We start from the raw sequence: 26,188 nt of genomic DNA, 5'->3' as shown, positions 1-26,188 counted from the left end.
AGAGGAAAGGGAGAGTTGTTAAGGAAGCTAGTAGAAAGGCTCTTTTTTTTTAAATAAAAAGAACAAAATTCATGAGCATAAGCTTCCATTCTCCATATTTTAGAGCCTTCAGACAGAGAAATAGAAAATTTTAAGTGTGTTTCTCTCAACTATGATACTGATTGTTACATTTAGATTAGTCAGTTCTGCTTTCTGGACCTCCATTTCCTAAAATGTAAAGCAAATGATCTAAATGATCTCAAATATCCTCTCAAAACAAGACAGTAATTGTAACTTTATATACTTTTTGTTCATTTTGTGTGTATGCATGTGTGAACGTATGTGTATGTGTGTGTGCATGCCAGTAATGGAGCTAAACCTAGGTCCTGGACACTGTCCCTTAGCTTTTCTGAGCAAGGCTTGTGCTCTACCATTTGAACCACAGCTCTACTTTAAGGTTTTGGTGATTAACTGGAGATAAAAGTTTCATTTCCTTCCCAGCCCAGGCTGGTTTTGAACTTGATCTTCAGATCTCAGCCTCTTGAACAGCTAGGGGAGTTATAGGTGTGAACCACCAATAACCAGATTTTGTTGATTGTTTTTTGAGACAAGGTCTTGATATTTGACTCAGGCTGTCCTAGAACCCATGATCCTGCTGATTCAGGACCCCCAAATGCTGAATCACACAGGCACAAATGAGTAGTTCTGTCTTACCTCTAGGCCCAATGCATTAAAAGCAGTCAAGAAATTCACTTGTTGATGTTATATTAAAAGTTCTAGTTGAATTTCCTTTGGCGTATGCCACGTGGCTACTGTATATGTTTTTGGTACACTGTGTATTGTATATATGCCTACCTGATCTAGGGAAGGGAAAGAAAAATGACGGTGTATGATATCACAAGAAATGTACACACTGCCCTATTATGTAACTGTACCCCTTTTGCACAATACCTTGTCAACAAAATTTAAATAATAAATAATTTTTTAAAAAAACAAATTCACAAATCTAAGATGACTTGCCAGTTATCTCAGCACAGAGATGCAGAAAAAGCTTGAGTTCAAAACCGCATGGGCTACATAACAAGACTGTGTCAAGAGATGGAAATAAAAGACACAGACAGAGATGGAGACAATGATCAAAGGTAAGAACAATCAGAAATGGGTTAGGTTTCATTTTGTAACATAATGTGATCTTGTGTGTGTGTGTGTGTGTGGTGCACACACGTGCACACACACGCATGTCAGGCCAAGACACTGTCCCCAAGCTTTTTGCTCAAGACTAGCACTGTTTCTTAGCCACAGCTCCACTTCTGGCTTTTTGGTGCTTAATTGAAGATAAGTCTTGGGGACTTTCCTGACGAGACTGGATTTGAACAGCCAATCCTAAAATCTCAGCCTCTTGAGTTGCTAGCACAGGTATGAACCACCTGCACCTGGCTGTATAATGTGATCTTTTTAAGTTATATTCACTAATGTGAAAGTTAATTGATTGAACTTTCACAGGCAAATCTGAATTCTCTCCATGGTGAGCTACCAGTACCCAGCATGTTCCACATTACTAATGCATGCAATCAAAGCATGTAATCTTAAAAAGTATAGTCATAATCCCAATATATGAAATTACTTTTTTCCTTACTACCCAAGTTATATTTGTATGTATTTGTGTGCATGTGTGTGTGTGTGTTCTCTGTATGTATAAACCTAAGATAATGTTTTTCTTTAAAAAATACATAGCATTTTGATTATCAGGATGATGTATTTACATATTAAGAAATTTCCAGACTCTTATTATTTGATTTTAATATTATCTCTTACATTAGGTTGTGCATCTGAGGAAAAATCCTCCCTGTGAATTTTAAAACAAAATTTAATCTTCAAATTTACATACCAAAAACCTTTTGACAGAAAAAAATTCAAATTATTTTAAAACCTTACTTGGTGTATTTGGGTCATGGCGTGGTTTGCAACTCTGGAAATCATACTGCCTATTTTCTTTTGAACTTGCTTCACAAACTCTTTTAAATGGCTTAGAAAGACACTTTCTGCCAGTTGGAGAATTTGAAATAGCAGAACTTCCTCCTCCAAGCTGAAAACACCTTCCACTGTTGAAGTCATCTGAAGAGATTATACCCATGATTTCTATTTCTTTTCCACAAATTGTAAGTGTTTGGCCTTCTTCTATATTTTCAAGCTCTCTGAATTTATATCCAATGCCTTTGAGGAAAAAAAAATTCATTTAACTGATATAAGATAAAAATACATAGTGACCTTCCCATGACTGTAGAAAATGAAAATTGTGTTTTACATGTAAATAGCCTTATAGACCTCATTAGCCAGAATGGAAACATAACTTGTCATTTTGGTTAAGAAAAAAGCTAAAAACCAGAAGATATAACAATACAGTTATTAAAAATTAGTCATATCTTAGAGAAAACAGTTTTTATTATTGAAAATACAGCCTACTCTAATGGTTCTGCTATCTTTGGACTAAAAAAAAAAAAATCAAGCCAACAGACTGATAGGTTCTATGGGTTCTTAGGATATCTATCGTCATAACAAACTTAATCTTAGTTACCTAATTATTTCAAAGAAAACCTCCTTGATTATAGTTAATTCCTTGAAGAATTAATTCCAAATTGATATCTATTAGTGATCTATTAGGAAACCAAATCATATGGTTAGATGTTTTCATTCTGAAAATCAATATAATCCCTTTATTGTTTTGTTTTGTTTTTCCTTTTATTGTTTAAACAAGTGGTACAGAATGTCTGCTTGTGTTATTAGAATCACTTAGCAGACTAAATAAACCTATGTCCTAGTTCCTTTCTCTACTGGTCAAATAAATCAACTTTGGAGGTCAGATCCTGGGCATCAGCATTTTTTAAAGGTAATCCTACAGATACAGTTAAGTACAAAAAAACACTAGGCTAGGTGAGCACTGGAGTTTCATGCTTATACTAGTTACTTATAATAATAATAATAGCAATTTATAATAAGACATTCTGTTGTAGATCATTCAGTGCAGCTTCAACTCTATCATTTTGCCATTCTGCTACATGCAATACATTCCTGAAGTATTGAGCTAGCTTGAATTTTCTCATGCCTTTGCATAAGCTCCTCCTTTTGTACTTGTTTTGTTCCCATACCTTGAAAACTACTCACCTCCAAATATTTAACAGTAACACCATTAAAGTTCATCCTTAGCTTCTATTGTTCACTTACATAGTTCTTGAATGCTTCTATTCCACTAGTAAAACTTCTCATTTTAATGTTATCTTACTCGGTCCTAATTACTAATTGCATTGCCTTGTCTCCACTACACTATAAATTATATTCATCTTTGAATGTTTACTCCTGGCATAGTATTTGGCATTTAACAGCTACTAAAAACTACAAAGTAAATGAATGCTCATGTATTACAGATAATAATTTGGCCACACTCAAAACGGAATAAGGAGCAATGCAAAAAAAAGCTATAATGTTGCTACAACGTTACAGGTGGTAGACACCTGAAATCCAAGCACTCAGGAAGATAAGGCAGGAGAATTACAGTTCCAAAACTACATGGGCCACATTGTAAGTACTAAGCCAGCTAGGTACTTACCTTGTTATTTCAAAAAGAAAAAAATGTATGCTGAACATTCTGAATCTGTAGGCTAACTTGTATTAGTACAGATTCTGTTGGTAACATTCTGTAACTGAAATAATGGTAACTTCCTATTTAAGTGAGTTAATTTAGGTAAGAGCACTACTAACTCCTCATTTCACAAAATTTAATGAGTAACACTGAAATTGGATATCATTCAACTTCTGATAACAGCTTTTAAAATTTTAATCACTTAACACTGTGGAATTTTTTTAAGTACACCAAAACAAAGAGCTTAATCTCAGAAGAATGCCAAAATAAATACATACAGCTGGCTTTTTTTTTTTTTTTTTTTTTAGCAAATGAAATAATAGGATAGGATTTGACTCAATCAGCTCAGTTCCTAAGATAGTCAGGCTCACTATTTGTCATAAACAGTTGAGGCACTGAAGTCTGTTGAAGAACATCTTTCTTCTTCCCTTTACAAAGCCCAGTATATTTCTATTGTATAATAAAAGATACATACTAATTTCAGACCAAATGATAAAATCGGGTAGTATCACAATACCTCTTCCAATGTCTTTGCCTTCCAAATCTTTCAGTGAAAATGACCTTCCTTTAATAATGAGAATACCATCGCCTTCCCACTTTTTGTGTTTTTTCTTTGAAGCTTTACACCAAACAACACTGAAATATTTTACTAGGTTATCAGATTCCTCTTGTCCACTTGACTCTGTTACTTCTTTAGGAACTGAAAGAACTAGAATAAAAAGTAAATAAATACCACATAATTAAACATAATTTTAATGATTATTATTGAGTCCATTTAAACAAAAATATACAGAAAAGGAAAATAAGATTATACGAGGCAAGCACTCTTGCCACTAGGCCATATTCCCAGCCCGAAAATAAGATTATATTAAGAAGCTGACAATATGGTTGAGGGCCAACAATAGGGTTCTGAGGCAGGATAAATTAGGGAAAGTGAGGCCTGGTAAAGGCACCACAGAAACAAGGCAGTTAAAAACAGAAGCACTATCAGTGCTTCAGAGACAACAGGATGCATTCCTTTCCTCAAGAATTAGCATCTGGGGCTGGAAACATGGCCTAGTGGTAAAGTGCTCACCTTGTATACATGAAGCCCTGGGTTTGATTCCTTAACACCACATATATAGAAAAAGCCAGAAGTGGCGCTGTGGCTCAAGTGGCAGAGTACTACCCTTGAGCAAAAAGAGGCAACTCAGGAGGCTGAAATCTGAGGATCCCGGTTCAAAGCCAGCCCAGGCAGGAAAATCTGTAGACTTATCTCCAATTAACCACCAGAAAACCAAGTGGGGGGGCTGGGAATATGGCCTAGTGGCAAGAGTGCTTGCCTCCTACACATGAAGCTCTCCGTTTGATTCCCCAGCGCCACATATATGGAAAACGGCCAGAAGGGGCGCTGTGGCAGAGTGCTAGCCTTGAGCGGGAAGAAGCCAGGGAGGTGCTTAGTCCCTGAGTCCAAAAGGACTGGCAAAAAAAAAAAAAAAAGAAAAAAAAGAAAGAAAGAAAACCAAGTGGTAGAGTGCTAGCCTTGAGCTGAAGGGCTCAGGGACAGTGCTCAGTCCCAGAATTCAAGCCACACAACCCGCCCCCCCCCCCCCCGTCCCCCTAAAAAGTGGGAATGTGGTTTATTGGTAGAGTGCTTGCCTAGCATGCATGAAGCCCTGGGTTCGATTCCTCAGTACCACATAAACAGAAAAAGCCAGAAGTGGCACTGTGGCTCAAGTGGCAGAGTGCTAGCCTTGAGCAAAAAGAAGCCAAGGACTGTGCTCAGGTGCTGAGTTCAAGCCCCAGGATTAGCAAAAAAAGAAAAATAGTAAGTGTACCCTAAATCATTACCACCATTAGCTTTTGTCCCTTTCTCATTCAGGTTCATTTTGAACCTTATATAGTGATAGGACCAAGAAAGGAAAAGATAAGTAACTCCAAAGTACAATGAGGATCACCAGACATGGGATAATGAAACATAACCTCTTATATCTAGACTATTATATTCCAGAAAATATTGACAGATATACTATGTACCTAACAGACAGCCCAGAATATTCACTGAAACAATTTTCATTTTCTAAATTTGGTTTTGAACTATTTAACCCATTTGACCTGGTACTAATATTTCCCATATCAGTACCAAAAAATGGTCTGAATAAGAGACTTGAAAGCCCACCAGCAAGACTTAGGCATTAAACCTGTTTTGAAGAAGATCATATAATTTAATACTCACAGCAGGCATTATCATCTTTTGTTTGTTTGTTTGTTTGCCAGTCCTGGGGCTTGGACTCAGGGGGCCTGAGCACTGTCCCCAGCTTCTTTTTGCTCAAGGCTAGCACTCTGCCACTTGAGCCACAGCACCACTTCTGGCCGTTTTCTATATATGTGGTGCTGGGGAACCGAGAGCTTCATGTGTAGGAGGCAAGCGCTCTTGCCACTAGGCCATATTCCCAGCCCCTTGTAGATTGTTTTTGAATTTTAAAATTACTAAAACCTAACAGAACTTTAAATATGCATTAACATAGAACTACAATATAAATTTAAGATTGAAATTTTTTATTACACTAAAAAATATACAAGCATTAACATGCAAATCCCTTCAATTTGACAATTATCCAGTTTTCCTTACTTAATCAAAGAAATTGAGTATCAAATAAGCATAGATATCATAGTGTATAAAATAAGCCTAGAAGATATTTCTTTTCATTAGAGATAGTTTTCAGAGTGAGCCTTCAAAGCATAGCAGGGACTACACATTTCATATTTTACCAATACATCATGTCAGAATACATATGCAAATGCTAACACAGAAAAAATCAATAAGCTACAATATTCCCCAAGTAAATTTACTCAACATTTTGAATTTATATATAAAAAGTTCTCCGTTTTATTACAACATTCCAATTATTGAACATGCAACATTTTATTAAAAAAAAACACTCACACTGCTGATGGGAGTGTAAAATTGTACACTTTGGGAAAAGGTGCCAGTTTCTTAAAGGTTAAATGTACTTTTTACCTTATGGAGCATTATTTCCACACAAAAAAAAGTTATATAAGAATATTAATGGAATCTTTATACCTCATAGCCAAAATCATCCAGAAATCTAGCAAGGGAAAATAAACAAAGAAGCTGGCATATTTGTACAACAAAACTACAGAGCAATAAAGAAGTGAACTACTGATAAAAAGAAAGTTGAAAATAAGTATTAAAAAGCTAGGTTTTTATTAAAAAGTAGAACAATGAACCACACACACACTCTAACACTAAAAGTGGGGGAAAATAGACTATGACTTGAATGTTTGAAGGTAGAAATAAAACTTAGCTAGGGCTTTTTTTTTTTCCTTTTGGAAACAAGTTCTGACTATGTTGCCCAGAATCAACGCAAATTCGTAATCCTCCTGTATCATACTCTCAAGTGCTAGAATTTATAGTACTGTGCTGACATACCCATAGACCCAGCACTCAGGAAGCTGAGGCAGGAGGATTACAAATTCAAGGGCAGCCTGGCTACCATAGAAAAACCTTGTCTCAAAAAAAAAAAAAAAGGAATCTACTCCTGTATTTGTAAAGTATTTCATTTACTTTGTCATTTAACTTTCATTCAAGTATGTACAATCAAATTTACCATATAATACTTAATTTTGAATCTGTGGTCCTAACATTTGAAAAAAGTACTTAGGGTACACTTGGTATCAACTATAATACAATCATCTAAATAAATTTATTTCAATTATGCATCACCAAAAATTTTAACCTCTATTATGCTGAATTTTTATAGCAAGAAAAAGTATACAAATTAGTACAATACATTCTTATACTTAAAAGAACATGTATTAACAAAGTATTCATTTAACCATTATCATATATATTAAGTACAATTTATTACACTCAGATATTTAAACAAGCTTATTTAAAATCTGACATTATTCTAAAATTAAAAAGGCACATGGAAAATAACTCATTTTAAACATTCTCACACAAGTAACGAAGGACAACAGAGTGATCCAAAAATGAAGTAACACTAAACTAATCTCAACAAATAAGTCAAGTACAATGTTTTTAGGTCTGTGATCCCACACACCGTGGAGATTTAGGTAGGAGGATCATGATCTACCAGGCCAGCCAAGTAATTTGTTTTACTCAGGAATTCTCACAAAATGTACTCTAAGGCCACCTGTTTCATGAATTTATTATATGTGGCTTTAACCAAGCATAGTCAAAAAACAACTCCCACACATGCACATGACACAGTTCAGTTGATAAGAAGCTCTCACTCAGTCCTGTTTATTGCCAGTTATGTTTAAATCTTTGTGCCATCTGCTTGACTGTTTTTCTGCTCTCAATTTTGTGTACACGTGCCCCAAAAGAAAGACAAAGAAATTAAATAATAAAAATGAATATTTAAGATTTGTTGCCAGGTACTGGTGGCTCACGCCTGTAATCCTAGCTACTCAGGAGGCTGAGATCTGAAGATGCTGGTTCAAAGTCGGCCAGGGCTGGAAAGACCATAAGACTCTCATCTCCAATTAACCACCAGGAAAAAATAGAAGTGGTACTGTGGCTCAAGTGGTAGAGCGCTAGCCTTGAGCTGAAGAGATCAGAGACAGCACCTAGGCCCCGAGTTCAAGCCCCACAAGCAAAAAAAAAAAAAAAAAAAAGACTTGCTAAAAAATAAAAGGCTTTAGCAGAAGCTGAGTAATGTTGCAGAAAAAAATGAATCAAGTATCTGCAGTACAGTACTGCATATGTATACTGAGCATTCACAGTTTTTCTTCAACAATGGTTCCTTGGAACCATGTACCCAAGAATACAAATGATCTCCTGTACTATGGTAATCTTAGTTTTGTGGAGGAGGTGATTAGAGGGTTATAGCCATTTAAACTTTTGCAAATCAAAATTAAACAAGACTGACTCAGAAAAATTCAGCACACTCACTGAAATGAATGTAATTCTGGTGCATTTAACGATACATAAAAATACTGTTTCTTTATTCTATACAACCCCTAACTGCTAAAAAACTGTGTCACTTCATACTACCAAAGAAACAACCAACCCTGAACAATGCCACAGGAAAATATGATTGTAACAGTTAATGTTAATTACTTTATGAACTACAAAAGAATTTTCTAAGGCAATGTTTGACTTTTTTTTCTTTTTACTTTCCATATTTTAGAACCAGCCATTTAAATAGGAATATGTTGTATTTCTGGGAACATAGAACTATTTTCTAAAAACCTTTCATAGAATGAATACTGCACAAAACATATTTCGGTAAATAAATTTTGATATACAAAAGTCAACACTCAAATTAAGTATTCATAACTGATTTTGGGTTTTTATGCTGAAATTATGTTACATTTCATATAGCAATTTTCTTTTAATAATTTTAAAAAGTTAAAGCTTTCTACTTTAAAGGCATATTTACTAGAATTATACTACAAAAATATTACCTCAAATTAGAAGATTCATTACACTCAAAAGTCATAGCAGAGATTGAGAAGATTAAAAAGAATATCATACATATACAGATACTTCTATAATAAAAATTTTTAACTCTATATAGTAAGTCAACTAATAAAATTAAGTAATCAACAGGCTAACACAGTACCCACAAGAGTTCAATTTATTGTTTTCTATTTCTATAGATTGTCATAACCTAAATTTCTGATTTAATTTCCTCTTACAATGCCTACTCCAAATACTATTACAACTCTTCCTAAATCATTCTAATCACATCATCCCCATAGGCAATAAAAGCCTTCAGTGTCTTCCCATATACCTTTAATTAAGTCTGACTCTACAGTGTAATCCATAATCTGCCTCCAACATTTAAATTGATATCCCTTGAATCACTGTTACCCATGTAATCTTTCAACAAAAATTTTTAAGAATCTACCATGTAAGGCACCAAACTCAGTTCTAAAACACATTTCATTGGTTCTCAAGATTAGCTAGTATCAGAATATCTACAGTACGGGCTGGGGATATGGCCTAGTGGCAAGAGTGCTTGCCTTGTATATATGAGGCCCTGGGTTCAATTCCCCAGCACCACATATACAGAAAATGGCCAGAAGTGGCGCTGTGGCTCAAGTGGCAGAGTGCTAGCCTTGAGCAAAAAGAAGCCAGGGACAGTGCTCAGGCCCTGAGTCCAAGCCCCAGGACTGGCCAAAAAAAAAAAGAATATCTACAGTACATACTGACTGCCAGACCATCTGAACTTGATTCAATGGGTACAAATTTACATTTCTAAGACATTCTCAGTGATACTGAAGTTGTTGTTCAGGACCTAGGCTTGGAGGAACCATTTTTCTGCGCTAACTCCCACATGTCTGTACAGTATTTTAAAGGCATTTTCATTTCTTTGCAAATATTTTAAAGTTGGAGATTCTCACATAAAAAGGAAGTTTGTTGGCTTCTTTTTACATGTAAAAATTATGCTTTAGCTAAATAAGAACTACTCTATTTAATTCATGAAGATGTTCTAAGCCTGGTTATCACAGTTAACACTGGCTCTCTATAGGTTTACTTAAAATCACACCATTTGGCACTGTTCTAGAGCTTGTATACCATGGATCCTCTTCATCCTACTCTGCATATCTTATTCTTTTTGAGTACTCATTGTGACTTTAATCACCCTTATATTGCCAAGATCCCAGCAAAAAGCCAAGCCCAGGTGTATAATCCTAGCTACTCAAGAGGCTGAGATCTGAGGACCCCAGTTCAAAGCCAGCCCAGGCAGGAAAGCTGTGAGACTCTTATCTCCAATTAACCATGAGAAAACCAGCAGTCGCACTGTGGCTCAGAGGTAGAACACTAGCCTTAAGTGAAAGAGCTCAGGGACAGTACCCAGGCCCTGAATTCAAGCCTGACAACCAGAAAAAAAAAAAAAAAAAAAAAAGATCCCAGTAAATATGGTAATTCTTACACATAATATTTAACATAAATTTAGTATGAAGGTTTTGTTCTGAGATGTTAATAGAAAAATTTACAAAAATTGTAAGATTACACACTATACCAGAAAATATAAACATGCTGTTTTCACTATTTTCATTCTAAGTATAATGTTTTTAATTCTCATTTTTACTGTGAAAGAAACCTTTTCCAGACTAAGACACTGAAAATGAATGTATCAAAATTTTGTAAAAGTATCTGATTTATCTTGCTGGATAAAAAAAGAGAGAGGGAAGGGGACAGCATAATAATACAATTTCCTTGAATTCATACTTTTAACAATCTATAAAAGCAAGTTATCCTTTTGCCATGCTGGGAATGGAACCCAGGGCTTTACACATGTAAGACAAATGCTCTATGACTAAGTGCCATCTCTATCCCGAAGATAAATTTTGATTAAACAAGTTCTTTCAAGTTTTACATCTGGGGAATGTTTAGTGGATATTTTTACTTCTACAGAATAAAATGGGGAATAAAAAAAATCCCATAAAGAAAAATTACTGGTACTTGCTATTCTACAAACAGCTTTGTTACTTTAAGTCACTGAGTCCTCCCTAGACTTCAATTTCATCACCTCTGAATTGATGACTTTTCCAAATATCTTCCATTTCTAAGATCTAGAATTCATTTCATGAAAATATTTTTTCAAAAGTGTCATAGAGGGCTGGGAATGTAGCTTAGCAGCAGAGTGCTTGCCTAGCATGCATGAAGCTCTGGGTTTGATTCCTCAGCATCACATAAATACAAAAATCCAGAAGTGGCACTATGGCTCAAGTGGTAGAGTGCTAGCCTTGAGCAAAAGGAAGCCAGGGACAGAGGTCAGGCCCAGACCAGGTCTGGCCAAAAAAAGAAAAAAAAGTGTCACAGAGAAAAGCTTCTTGTTATTGTTAGTATAGATTCTAAATTAGGCTTTAAAAAATATTTTAAAAGCTTTTGGGCCAAGCCAGGTAGTATAAGCCTATAATTGCAGTACTCAAAAGTTTGAAGCATGAGCCAGGAGCCTATGATCCTAGCTACTCAGGAGGCTGAAATCTGAGGATCACAGTTCAAAGCTATCGTGGGCAGGAAAGTCTGTGAGACTCTTAACCAGTTAAAGCTGGAATTGGAGCTGTGGTTCAAAGTGGTAGAGCACTACTAGCCTTGAAGAAAATAAGCTCAAGGACAGAGCTCAGGTCCTGAGTTCAAGCCCTACCACGGACAAAAAATAAAGAGGTTGAAACATGAGGATTTCAAGTTCAAGGCCACTCTGGGCTACACAGCACGAAAACCTATGTTGGGGAGGGGGGGAAAGGCTGAGGATGAGGTTCAGTGGTATAAAATGTGTGATTAACAAGCACAGACCCTGGATTCAATCCCAAGCAGGAAAAACAAATGTGTATATAAACGTTTAAATACCACTTTCAAAGTTCTAACTAAAAATGTTGAAGAGTCAAGAATTTGGAAGCGGGGCTGGAGATATAGCCTAGTGGCAAGAGCACTTGCCTCCTATACATGAAGCCCTGGGTCTGGGTTCGATTCCCCAGCACCACATATACAGAAAATGGCCAGAAGTGGCGCTGTGACTCAAGTGGCAGAGTGCTAGCCTTGAGCAAAAAGAACCCAGGGACAGTGCTCAGGCCCTGAGTCCAAGGCCCAGGACTGGCAAAAAAAAAAAAAAGAATTTGGAAGCATACATGTGTAGATGTTTATGTAGATTTTAATTATCAAAAGATCTTTTGTGGGCTGGGGATATAGCCTAGCGGCAAGAGTGCCTGCCTCGGATACACGAGGCCCTAGGTTCGATTCCCCAGCACCACATATACAGAAAACGGCCAGAAGCGGCGCTGTGGCTCAAGTGGCAGAGTGCTAGCCTTGAGCGGGAAGAAGCCAGGGACAGTGCTCAGGCCCTGAGTCCAAGGCCCAGGACTGGCAAAAAAAAAAAAAAAGATCTTTTGTAAGACCAATAGTTATACATACTAGAAAAATTGAGAAAAGATAATGAAAAATATTTCTATGTCAGCCAATCAGTAAATTTTATGATCTATAAAGAATATTAAATATTTAGAAAATCATATCAAAAAAGAAAAACTTAAGAGTGATACACACCTATAACCCAAAGAAGAAGGTGAAGCAAGAAGATCAAGAATTGAAAGCCAGCTGGGAATATGGCCTAGTGGCAAGAGCGCTTGCCTCGTATACATGAAGCCCTGGGTTCGACCCAGCACCACATATATAGAAAACGGCCAGAAGTGGCCCTGTGGCTCAAGTGACAGAGTGCTAGCCTTGAGCAAAAAGAAGCCAGGGACAGTGCTCAGGCCCTGAGGGGACTGGCAAAAAAAAAAAAAAAAAAAGAATTGAAAGCCAGCCAGGGATACATCAACCTTCTCAAAACAACACACACACACACACACACACACACACACACACACTCACGGCCTGGTGTGGCTCACACATATAATCCCAGCTACTCAAGAAGCAGAAATCTGTCAGGATGTACACACTTTAGATGCAGGCGAGGCTTAGGAGAACCAAACACCAAGGCTATAGCCCCAGGCAAAAGCAAGACCCTAAATGAAAAATAGCTAAAGTATAAAAAGGAGGTAGGGAGGCTGGTGTGACTCAAGTGGCAGAGTGTTTGCCACATAGAAGGCCCTCAATTCAAGCCCAAAACCAACAAAAAATAGAAAAGAAAGAATGACAATGAGTTTTTCTATAATAGAGATGAACATTTTTCAAGAACCCGTGCTCTGCTTCAGACTATTTCCAAATTAAAGTAATTTTGGTAAAAAACAAAAGAATCAAGAATATATAAAAAAATTAAACTGCAAGATTAAGAAAATCTTAGAGACTATTGTATTCAGGTAAATCATGCTGTAATCGAATTGCTTTCAGCTTTTCCACTTCAATTTTTGCTCTCAGTAGCTCTTCCTCTAGCTGTTGCCTTCTTTTCAATCCATCCCTCTTCTCCTGAACATATAATCCAAAATTTTTTTGATTTTCTAAAATTATTTGATGCTCCTCTTTTAACATTTGCAGAATCTGAGGATCACACCCTAATAGTGACCTAAAGTGCTGTCCACTCTCATGCCGAAAAAAATCATCTCTCCTTGGAATAGAAGATGGAGAGGATGTCATTCTCATATCAACAGAGGAAAGGGAGGGTGACAAAGATCTGTCCATAACATGTACTAATTCATGTTCTTCTCTTTGAGGTAAAGTTTCATTGTGTTGAGGACTGAAAACCAGTGGAGGTGGTGGTTTAATATCTTCTTCTTGCTTCACTTCCACTGTAATAGCAACCGGATGGTGATCCAACATCACCTGTAGTGAACTGGTACCAGCTCCTGCAGCCTCATCCAAGTTTGAACTACAGCATACAAGAAAAGCATTATAAAACAGAAGCCAAGATGAAGATAAAAGTATAATTTCATATTTAACATAAATTATAAAGCTTTGAGCATGGTGTTGTAGCACACACCCATAATCCCAGCACTCAGGAGGCTGAATCAGGAAAATCAAAAGTTCCAGGACAAGGGCACTGTGACTTAGCAGTAGAATGCTTACCTAGCATTCATGAAGCCCTGGGTTAGATTCCTCAGCACCACATAAACAGAAAAACTCAGAAGTGGTGCTGTGGCTCAAGTGGTAGAGTGCTAGCCTTGAGCAAAAGGAAGCCAGGGACAGTGCTCAGGCCGAGTTCAAGCCCCAGGACTGGCAAAAAAAAAAAAAAAAAAAAAAAGAAAGAAGAAGAAGTTCCATGACAGGGTAGGCTACATACTGAAATCTGGTATCAAATTAAGAAAAAAAAGAAAGAAAAATAAATGTACATACAAATACACACACAGCCACAAACTACTCAGAAAATTATGAATAAAAGGCTTAACCTTAAGAATAATAAAATTATTATGACTAGGATACCAATAATATCCTGTTTCATTTTGTTGTGTTTTATGTTACTGGAGAATGAACCCAGAACTTAGGGCATGCTGTATACTCTACCACTGAGCCTTCCTTAACCCTCCCCATCCTTAACTTCAAAATTAGATTTTTAATAGTATAGAAAATTACAACTATTATACAAGGTTACAGAGGTAAATAAATTCAAAATCAATTTTTTATGCTCTCAAGGAAACACCACTTACCCTTACTACTTAATTGGAAAAGCCAATTATCCCTATTATACTTTGATATATAAGGGAAAAATGGCTAAAGGGTCATTTCATGTGTTCTAATCCTTGCTGTTCCCTAGATCTTCCATTTCTATATACTGCTAGATTGACCTAAAAAAAAAAAAAAAAAATCAAGGGCCATGACTTCTAGGAAAATGGTAAAAGGGAGTTAATCATTTCTACATTTGCCAAAAAAAAAAGTAAATAATTTTGTGATACTTTGGCAAATGGCCTATCAAAAGTTTTTAATATATCAGATTAATGGTATTCACCCCTTTACTGAACCACATGCTTCAATGGCTCTTTATGTCTTTCAACCATCAAGTCCAGGTAATCAAGAACTAGTATAATACAGCACTGTATTAGACATAGTAGGTAGTTTCAACACCTAGTATAACATAGGACTGTACTTAGACAAAGTAGGAACACATAATTTGTTGACTATATTGAATATATAAATGAACACAAAAAGTAATTTTATTTTTTTCTGCCAGTACGGGGGCTTGAACTCAGGGCCTTACCCTCTCACTCACCTCTTTTCAGAATGATAACAGAGGCCACTCCAAGCAAAAAGTTCTTGTTACTAGAGCTGGGAATGTGGCTTAGTGGTAGAGTGCTTGCCTGGTGTGCATGAAGTCCTGGGTTCAATTCCACATTAACAGAAAAAGCCAGAAGTGGCACTGTGGTTTAAGTGGTAGCACTACCCTTGAGCAAAAAAAGGAAGCTCAGAGACAGTGCCCAGGCTCTGAGTTCAAGCCCCAGGACCAGCAAAAAAAAAAGTACTTGTGCCCCACTCCCCATCTCAACTAATAAAAAAGCTGAACATGACAACATCGGCCTATCATCCCACTTAACTTGGGGATGAGAGTCTCACGGAGACTTTCTGCCCAGGCTGGCTTCAAACTGAGATCCTTAGATCTCAGCCTCCTGAGTAGCTAGGATTACAGAGTATTTTATAAAAGATAAGTGACAACAGGATATTTTATAAAAGGTAATTTACAACTGGGAATATGGCCTAGTGGCAAGAGTGCTTGCCTCATATACATGAAACCCTGAGTTCCTCAGCACCACATATATAAAAAACAGCCAAAAGGGGCACTGTGGCTCAAGTGGTAAGAGTGCTAGCCTTGAGCAAAAAGAAGCCAGGGACAGTGCTCAGGCCCTGAGTTCAAGGCCCAGGACTGGCAAACACACACACACACACATACACACACACACACACACACACACACACACACAAAAGATAAGTTACAGTAGACCATTAAAAAAAAACTAAAACTCCCCACGTCACTGCTATACATCAGATATTTGCCTTAAAAAAATAGCTCAATGAGACATACAGTATATAGTGAAAAATAATTATATATTATATAATTTTCTCATTTTGTTCTTATCTGTCTTCATTTTATGGTTTCCAAAAGCAAAATGATGGACTATAAATGTAATTCAAATAAAAAAGAATTACTTCTATTTAAAAAGTCTACAATGAAAAGTGGAATCGGAAGATTAAGTTTTAAAAATCCACCTAATTAGTATTCCAAATTAGTATGAATAGTAGAGTATAAACATAGACATTATACTCCCATATAAGTTAAAAATATGATTATATGTGGAACATCCCATTCCGTTTCAGTTGAAACATTCCAAGTGAAGCATAATGAAGTAGCAAAGTTTTAGAGAAGGCCACAAAAATGATAAACAGAGAGGGAATTCTAAAATGAATCTGAATTTAAAGAATCAAACAGGATATAAAGATACAAACTACAATTATTAAGAGAGAGGTAAAAAATAATGGCAAAAGTAAATATAAGTTATAAAAATAAACTTACAAAACAGAAATATATTTTAAATACTTTAGTGCAAGTTGTAATACTTTCTCATAAAGGGAAAGTTTGATGATACTAAGAAATATTTATGTAGAAACATAATTAAAATAACATAATTATAAACTGAGATAATTAAGATTGAAAATGATGTCAACAGAGTAGACTACATGAAATATAAGTATATTAAAATAAGCTAATATAGATAAATGTCAGTATAGAAACTATCATAGGTAAAATTTTAAGAAAACTTTTTTATATTCTTTTTAAAATCTAATAGCAGGGTATTATTTAAATATGTATAGATATGCATAAATCAATTACCTCATTTTTACCAAGATGATGGTGTCAAAACTTATGTGCATGTATACAGTATATGTACATATATAGTCAAGATGTAAATAGGTATTTTTAGCATTACATATTATATCTCTTCTATACTCACTGTATTTTTCAAACATGCCGCTAAGCAAAATTAGTTTCTATGTAGAGTTTTCAAATTACAAAAATTCAAATTTATTACCCAAAAGGTATGGTTTTTACAACTGTAATATCAAAGCTATTGATTTCTACAATTTGAGAGTAGTGGAAAGCATAATAAGTAGCATACAACAAGTTTATTGTGAAGTTATTGGGGAAGTAACATATTAGAATCTCATCATTTGTCATCACAGTGAAATTTTTAACTGGTGATCCCAAGAAGTAATCCAATGTGTGTATACATGTCTTGGATTCCACTAGGGATTTTTTTAACTGCACTACAAATTAAAAACAAGCAGTATTATAACAAGAAGCTAGCCTCAAAAATATTTTCCTAGTAAACTGCCAAAATAATAGATTTTGTTCAGCTAAAAAGCTCTTTGTCTCCTAACTTCAAAGAGATTTCACAGGTAATCATTAATTTTGCTTATACTATAACTTCCCTACCAGTAAAATATAAAGCTTTGTTTGAAAGGCTCTTTTAACTAACAAGGAGTTTAGAGTTTGTTTAGATTACCCTGAACTATTCATAATAATACAGCTAATCTTTTTACTTCTAGCCCAGGACAGAAATTTAAATTAGTGGGAAGGTAAGTTTTGAAGAATCCGGGGCAAATAGTTCTATACAACACAAATTTAACCCCCAAATTATTTTTAACCCTAAAGAACTCAATTGTTGTTATGTGTTGATATAAACTTATATTTTGATATCCAGTATGAGAAAGTTTACCCCTTTTTGTATGACCCAAGATCAAAGTGAAACTAGACCATTAATAAATACAAACAAAAACTTTTAATTTTATTAATTAATCTGAATTTCTTAAAGTCTCTCAAAGTCTCTTTAGTTGTATCCATTTTATTTATTTTAAATGTCAGAAAAAGATCTTTATATATTCATATAAAATCATGCCTTTAATAAGTTTAGTTGGTGATGTTAGTTCAATGAATATTCAATAAATATAGTGACAATTTACTTTTTAAAAAGCAGTTTCTATTTTTCTGTAACTGCTACCTTTATATAAATTTTACAGAAAATTTAGAAAGCCAAGAAAACATAATCTTAAATAAAAAGGTATCTCAGAAACAAATAATTTAATTTTGAAGCTCAAAAACTTTATGAAGTTGTGTCAAAAATTCCATCCCATTTATTCTCCCTTAGCCTTTACTTTCAGAAACTTAAGGTGGGAAAAAAGGACAAGACAGTATAAAAAAAAAAAAAGGCTTAAATCAAAAGCAACAGAAAAATTCCTTATAACCCCACTTTCTTTTTCTAAGAAAGCAAAACAAAGACACTATTCATTGCTCGGGAGTGGGGATGCTTGCTATGCATATCTCTATCACAACTAAGCCAAAGCCCAATAGATAGGAGGCGCCATAATTTTCCACAACAAAATAAAATAAAGCTTACCTTTGTATGTGGTTCCTGTCTCTTACCAGGCAAAAACTGGATATCTGGGGAATCATCTCCATAACTTTCTTGGTTGGCTCAGAAATATTGCTTTTAAAATCTGATTGGGCCTCTTTTTGCTGCAATAGTTCCTGTTTGGCATATTCTTTGAGCCTTTTGTAAAGGGTTCGTAGGCCCTGCGCTGTTCGAGGAGGGCGGTCTACTCCAATTGCATTATAGTTAACTGCTATGATATCCCAACATCTATTCTTTTCTACTATTACTGAATGTTTATTAGTGTGTTCTTCGAGAATTTTCACATATGGCTTCACAAGCTTTAGCAAATCAAGCTTTTCAGATAAGGTAAAATTGGAAGATCTAGCCTTTCCTACCATTGTTCTCTAGAAATTAAGTAAGCAGTTTCTGAAACCACCATGCAGCCTTCAGCTCTGCTCAGCTCTTTTCACAAACAGAAAAAGATCAGGCTTAACTAGGCTAGCCTCATTTAGGCCCACGCCTACAGGGGAGGGTTTATTAAAATTCCTCCAGCTTAAGCTGACGCAGGTTCAGGAAATCTGCTTAAGCCAAGCCTGACCTACATAAAGCTTCTCACTGAAGAAGACAGGAAGGCACAAGCAAAACACACTTGTGTATGAAGAGAACAGCTCCAGATAGGATTTAGCGCACAAAAGTCTATAGATAAACATGGAACACAGCTAAAAATTAGCTTGTTTAGTGAAAATATCGAATTCCCAAACATGTATGCCTGGCTGATAGAATACAACTGCACTGCAGTATCAGTTTAACAAAAACAAAAGAGGAACTGTTTTGTGCTATTTGTTTACAAATCCAGTAGACCGAAAACTGAAAGACATGAGTGGTGAATGTAAGGATTCCTGACAGAGCTCTATCACAGTTTCTGAGCTGGGTGCTCTCCCTCACAAAATCTGCATAATGCTGATCCTGCTGTCAATCAGGAATTGCATATCCTCTAGCTAGTTAGGTTACACCCAGCTCAGACTCCACAGTAAAGCTAAGCTTCTCCTTCATTTTACAGTCTACTGGAGTCCTGCATATTTTTTAATTTAAGAAAAAAGTGTGTGTTGAACATTAAACCTAAAATTCAGATAAAACTTGTGATTGAAAGCAATGGCTTTATCTATAATGTATATGAATATGCTAGTTTGCTTTAAGATGCATTAAAAAAAAACACTATTCACAGTGAGAAACAGCATAATCATGCCATAGCTCAGTTCACAAAACAAAAGCATATTTGTTATAACAATGGAAGAGAATTTTTTTTTATTTAACCAGAATCACACAACCTGGACTGTGAAAGGATACACCTAATCTTGCCATTTGCAAACCCATCAGTTCCCATACCTAATCCCAGCCTTAAAACATATGATAAATAATACTGCAAGCAAAATAAAACTATTTTCTCACTATTCACCTTTCATATTGAAGCCAGGTATAGTGGTACCAGGTTGTAATATCAGGAGGCAGAGGTAGGAGTGAGTTCAAGGCTAGCTTGGGCTACGCAGCAAGATCCTATCTCAAAAAAATAAGAACTGATAAAGTAGGAGAAAGCAAAAGAAGGGGTGACACTGCCCAAAAAGAATTGTGCTCATTACCTGACTTAGGAAATGGTAACCCCTCTGTACAATACCTTAATAATAACAATATTATATTTTTAAAATAAATTAATTTTAAATGACTGGGAGTGTACTTGGCATTGGCACTTGTGTAGCATTCAGAAGACCCTAGATTCAATCAATCATCAGCACTAACAAAATATAATAATAAAATAATAATAGTAATAATATCACTTGGACAGAGTTCTAGTCTATCAAACAATTAGCAAACACCTGTACAAAAATGTTCCTAAGTACTGTGCCAAGACCAAGGGAAACAAAGGTGAATCTAGATACAAATCCTATATGGGGAACTGTATTTCCACAGAAATACTATAAATTCTCAATTACCATATTTTCATTCTTCTAACAATGAAACAAATTAAACTTAATCCAGTTCTCATTCTGAACCAAGCAACATATATTTGCCCATTTGATAAATTTAAATAGAAACTTTAAATGTGTTACATCCAAAAAAGTGGGCAGAAGGGTGAAATGGTGCTCTGTAGAATGTTACTTCTTGTCTGGAATATCCAACTAGATAAGCTAAAATAGGTCTAGACTTTTTTTTAACTTATTATAAAGGTGATGTACAGATTGGGTTACAGTTACACAAATTAGGTAATAAGTACATTTCTTTTTGGACAATGTCACCCCTTCTCTTGCTCTCTCCCAGTTTTTCCCTCCTATCCCACACTCACAAGTTGTATAGTTCATTTTCAACATACTGTCCAGTGAGTACCATTGCTGTATTTGTTCATCCTTTATCCTTACATTTCTGTGCCTTTCCTTACACGCAGGCCTTGACTTTGTTACCTTTGAGTACTTTCACAGTTCAGTAAACTGTAGAAAACTAATATCCTTGAAAAACCCTCATATAAAATGATGGAGATCCAAAGTGATTCTAGTTTCATATGTTCCAAATATTAGAATATTTACATATAAGATAAGGCATCTTGAGGATGGGACCAATTCTAAACACAATTTCACTTATGTTTCATATACTCTAAACAGAACATGAAGTTAATTCTTAGTGGAGTTACCTGTCATAAGAAGTAAGGTGGGCTGGAAATATGGCCTAGTGGTAAAATCGCCTCAGGACTAGCAACAAAAACAAAACAAATTTAAAAAAAAGAAGGTATCAGCTCACAAAAAAAATCTAGACTCTGCAATATTCCAGGGAAGGTTCAACCTGTATTTATACAAATGATGCTTTTCCATCAGGTCTAAACTGAAAAGTGACCCAATCAGACAACCAGCATTCAAGTCATTCCAGGTTATTTTTGGTTGGTTGGTTGGCTGGTTTTGTTTGTTTGTTTTGCCGATCCTGGGGCTTGAATTCAGGGCTTGGGCACTGTCACTAAGCTAAGCCTCTTTGTGCTCAAGGCTAATGCCCAACCACTTGAGCCACAGCATACCTTCCAGGTTTTTTAAGTAGTTGATTGGAGATTAGAGTCTCACAGGAACTTTTCTGCCTAGGCTGGCTTCCAACTGCAATCCTCAGATCTCTGCCTCCAGAATAGCTAGGATTACAGGCATGAGCCACCATGCCTGGTTTTTGTTGTGGTTATTGTTTTGGTTTGTTTTGTTTTGGGATTTTCTTTTTTTGTACAGAGCTGAAGACCCAACTCAGGGCCTTGTACTTGCCAAGCAAGTGCTCTTCCATTGTGCTAAATCCCCAACGTCCCCCATTCTAGTTTTTTCCACAGTTTCAAACAGTAAAAATGTTAAGATGCCAGTGGCTCAAGTCTATAAATCCTAGCTACTCAGGGGGCTGCCAATTTAAGATTCTAGTTCAAAGCCAGCCCGGGTAGGGCTGTGAGACTCTTGCCTTAAGCCCCATGGCTGAAGGGGGAAAAAAAAGTAAAAGAAGGTAGTTTTTTCCTCCCTGGTTGCGTGAGAATCACCTACTATTATAAAACCATGCAACTACTGCATCATGACCTATGACCACTTTGCCCTTCACTATGGGAAGCTAAAAGTACTCAGAAACACTCAGAAAAAATACCCAAAATGTACAGGATCACAAAAGACGTCATCTTTTTATTTAGATTCAAAACACATTTTAGTAATGGCAAATCTACTGGCTTTGGCATAATTTATAATTTCTTGGTTATGAAAGAAGTTGTAATAGGTCTCTTCCTTTAGCCCCACTCTGACAGAAAATGTTAATGATGGCTTGATAATAGAGATCTGAAAGAACTCCAGTCATTGACCTCATTAACTTTATTTTGTTTCTGATTCCATCTTTTTTAATTTCCTTCTCTCTGAGGTCTTCTAAATCTTTCCTCCTACAGTTATTTTGGTGCTCAGGAACAACAGACCTAATTTATGAAATTCTTAAGAAAAAGTAATGAAATTTCCCTAAAGCAAGAGACCTTCTAGATACCTTAGTTCTGCAGTTCTGCATGGCTGATCTTGAGATGATGGCCTGAGGGAATGCTCTCAAGACAACATGGACCACTACTCTGAATAACCCTAATTCTTGCTTTCATTTCGCTTTCCTATATAACAGAAACTGAGGCAAGCACTTTGTAGACAGATTGGTAGGACATTAGCTCTCTCCGTTCTTCCCCATGTGATCATACTGTTAACAAAGTTTTACCACCACTTTTGACACTCCATGTAGTTGAGCTTCTGCCCTAACTCTGCTACCAAAATTACCACACATACAAGTTTGCAAGACATTGACTATATTTGACAAAAAGAAAAGAGCAAACAGAACATAAGAACAACAAAAACAAAACCTGTTGCTACCCACTGTGACCAGGGACAAGGCAGAGATGGGACAACCGGGGAATTGAGGTTTGGGGTGCCAGACCTGAAGCCTTCCCCCAACATCAAATCCCAAGGTTACATTAACTAAGGTTTTTGTTGCAGTTTGTACAGGGAAGTAAATGCAGAAAGTAAGGTATAAATATCAACAGGGGTAATATTTTGTATACAAGTGATAAATGACTTCCTTATCTTGGAAACTCCAGTTAAATGGTAAACAACTTGTAACTTGCATAAGCCATAGTCTACCCCCCAGGCTCTCAGGCAGTTTAGAGCCAAATTATCCCACAACCAGAATAGAAATCAGAATTCCTGTTAAGCCAGAACTGATTGACCTCTCCAGGAAACTCAGCATTCTAAAAGTTTTTGTTGGGTGACTGGCCTTCCAGACTCATTTCTTTCAGATCTCACAGCTTGGCTTTTCTGGCTCTAACAAAAACCAGTTGAGGGGCTGGAAATATGGCCTAATGGTAGAGTGCTTGCCTTGCATACATGGAGCTATGAGTTTGATTCCTCAGCACCACATATACAGAAAAACCAGAAGTGGCACTGTGGCTCAAGTGATAGAGTACTAGCCTTGAGCAAAAAGGAGCCAAGGACAGTGCCCAGGCTCTAAATTCAAGCCCCAGGACTGGCAAACAAAAGAAAAACTGGCCAAAAGCAGAGAGGCAGGAACCATTTAGGGCAAATTCCTTTACTAACACACTTTGAAAACATTATTCTTTTTTTATTTTTGCTGGTTCTGGGGCTTATACTCAGAGCTTGGGCCCTCTCTCTGAGCTTCTTTTGCTCAAAGCTAGCCTTCTACCACTTGAGTCATAGTGCCACTTCCAGCTTTTTCTGAGTAGTTTACTGTGATGAGTTTCACCGACTTTCCTGCCCTGCCTGGCTTTGAACCGAAATCCTCAGGTCTCAGCCTCCTGAGTGGCTGGGATTACAGGCATAAGCCACTGGCACCCAGCTTCTTTGTTTTTTAACAAAACTATTTAGAAAAAATTGAGCATGCCTAGGATCATTTCTTTGTTTTGTTTTGTTTTTTTGCCAGTCCTGGGGCTTGGACTCAGGGCCTGAGCACTGCCCCTGGCTTCCTTTTGCTCAAGGCTAGCACTCTACCACTTAAGCCACAGCACCACTTCCGGCTTTTTCTGTGTATGTGGTACTGAGGAATCGAACCCAGGACTTCATGCATGCAAGGCAAGAACTCTACCGCTAAGCCATATTTCCAGCCCCCCTAGGATCATTCTCTTTTTTAAATTTATTTATTAATTAAACAAAAATTTTTATAAGGTATTGTGCAAAAAGGGTACAGTTACATAATAGGGTAGTGTGTACATTTCTTGTGATATCTTACACCCTGTTTTTCTTTCCCTTCCCTAGGTCAGGCAGACATATATACAATACCCAATGTACCAAGAACATATACAGTAGCCACGTGGCCTATGCCAAAGAAAATTCGCCTAGGACTTAAAACGTAATATCAACATTAGACAATATGTCGACAGTAGTCTTATAAGGACATACATACATAGCTTTTGAGCTGTTGTATTCCACTGAGAGGTCAATTTTTTACCTTTATATGTTGAGTAGTTGTTTGGTGTTATATAATGTTGGGTCGTTGACCCAATCCTGTGGGAAATACCATTTGACAAGAAGTTTTTGGTTTCACAGACCTGGTCTCTACTGTCTCTCCATCACCCCATCTTAAACAGTCATATATCACGGAGATCATGCCCCTTTGTTTTCTGTGTTCTAGGTTTCTCTCGCTCAACAATATTTGTTCAAGTTCTGACCATTTCCCTGCGAATAACAATATTTCACCATTCCTAATCGCTATGTAGTACTCCATTGTGTACAGGTACCATTTTTTGGACCTAGGATCATTCTTGTCTGTCATCTTTATGGCGCATGCTAAGCATACTCAAAAGTGTTCTAGTTCATGTTATGCTTTCAAACATGTGTTTGGTGACCTTAAGCTAAACATGCCTAAAAACTGCCATCCTTTTTTCCTTAACTATGGCCTCAAACCAAGTGCTCTGAAATCTACCCTTTAATTGAGCATGCTCAAGAATGTATCCAACTATAAAAATGCTCTCCTCTCCTATACAAACATGTACATGCTTCCTTAACAAAAATCTTTCTTCTAGCCAGGTACTAATCCTGTAATCCTAGTGTTAGAGGTTAGTGTAAAGGAGAGTAAGACTGACTCCATCTTAAATTCACTGAGAACTCACCTGCCCTTGAGAACTGAAAACAACTGACTAGCTTATTGCTCAAATGTTATCTCCAGTAACCACATCCCTGTTGGAAAAGAGCCAGTCTTCGTAAGCACCTTGGATTCCAAGAAATGTAAAACTGCCCAAGCTGTTTGGATAGTAACCGCTTACTGTACTAAGATTGTATAGTCTGCTTGACCACCTGTGTTGTGGTTTTTTTTTTTTCCTTTATATGCCCAGACTAAAAACTGATCAGCTACAGCTCCTGAGTCTGTACTTTGTCCCTGGCCAGTCAGCTTACCCCTCCCCCAATGAAGATTTTCTTGCATGAGACTGTCTCTGTGTAGTGGGCTCTGGATGGGCGTGGAATCCCCTCCCCCCAGACTCCATAACACTAGCCACTCAGGAGGCTGAGATCTGATGATCACAGTTCAAAGCCAACCAGGACAAGAAAGTTCAATGACATTCTTGTCTCCAATTAACCACCAGAAAACCAGAAGTGGTACTGTGGTGCACAGTAGAGCTCTAGGCTTGAGCAAAAGAGCTCAGGGACAGCACCAAGACTGGGGTTCAAACACCACAGCAAACAAACAAACAAAAAAAACCTACCTGGGGATGCAGAAGTTAGTACTTCCAACAGAACAGTTGGAAAGAAAAAAAAAAGCAGAGTGAGAAATAAAATAGAATAAAGTACACTTCAGATTTCATGATGGATACAAAATGTCATATGCTACAGCAGAACAAAAGTAAGCTGCTTGTTGTATAATAAGTTTCAGAGAGGACTGGGAATATGGCCTAGTGGCAAAAGTGCTTGCCTCATATACATGAAGCCCTTGTATATATGAAGCCCTAGGTTCGATTCCTCAGCACCACACTATAGAAAAGGCCAGAAGTGGTGCTGTGGCTCAAGTGGCAGAGTGCTAGCCTTGAGCGGGAAGAAGCCAGGGACAGTGCTCAGGCCCTGAGTTCAAGGCCCAGGAGTGGCAAAAAGAAAAAAAAACAAAAACAAAAACATTATATTTTGGGCTGGGAATATGGCCTAGTGGCAAGAGTGCTTGCCTCATATACATGAAGCCCTAGGTTCGATTCCTCAGCACCACATATATAGAAGACGGCCAGAAGTGGCACTGTAGCTCAAGTGATAGTGCTATCCTTAAGCAAAAAGAAGCCAGGGA

General features: G+C 36.7%; 2 protein-coding genes across 5 annotated transcripts in view; both read right to left on the bottom strand.

Moving 5' to 3' along the window:
• Rad54b (RAD54 homolog B) overlaps window positions 1–26,188 on the bottom strand; it is a 71,915-nt gene that overhangs the window by 29,417 nt on the left and 16,310 nt on the right. For all 4 annotated transcript variants that reach the window (XM_048359264.1, XM_048359266.1, XM_048359267.1 and 1 more), the window contains exons 4-5: window positions 4,134–4,325; window positions 1,915–2,193 (exon numbers count right to left, since the gene is read on the bottom strand). In XM_048359264.1, the coding sequence (XP_048215221.1) occupies window positions 1,915–2,193; window positions 4,134–4,325 (471 nt within the window). The remainder of the gene's footprint in view (window positions 1–1,914; window positions 2,194–4,133; window positions 4,326–26,188) is intronic.
• LOC125361049 (fibrinogen silencer binding protein) lies at window positions 13,007–18,995 on the bottom strand. Its single transcript, XM_048359268.1, has 2 exons — window positions 18,413–18,995; window positions 13,007–13,899 (listed from the first exon to the last, which is right to left on the bottom strand). Exons 1-2 carry the CDS (start codon window positions 18,784–18,786, stop codon window positions 13,374–13,376), a joined length of 900 nt encoding a protein of 299 aa, XP_048215225.1. The 5' UTR covers window positions 18,787–18,995; the 3' UTR covers window positions 13,007–13,373.

Source organism: Perognathus longimembris, chromosome 12, assembly GCF_023159225.1.
Source record: "Perognathus longimembris pacificus isolate PPM17 chromosome 12, ASM2315922v1, whole genome shotgun sequence".
NCBI classification, from domain to species: Eukaryota; Metazoa; Chordata; class Mammalia; order Rodentia; family Heteromyidae; genus Perognathus; species Perognathus longimembris.
Note: the sequence above shows the minus strand (reverse complement) of the source record. Positions and strands in the feature narration are given on the sequence as shown.

Bases quoted from the DNA above. Each gene is read 5' to 3' on its own strand.
- LOC125361049 (XM_048359268.1), bottom strand. From the start codon at position 18,786: ATGGTAGGAAAGGCTAGATCTTCCAATTTTACCTTATCTGAAAAGCTT. The intron at 13,900-18,412 runs GTAAGCTTTATT...TGTATGCTGTAG, and splicing joins GACAGGAACCACATACAAAG to TTCAAACTTGGATGAGGCTG.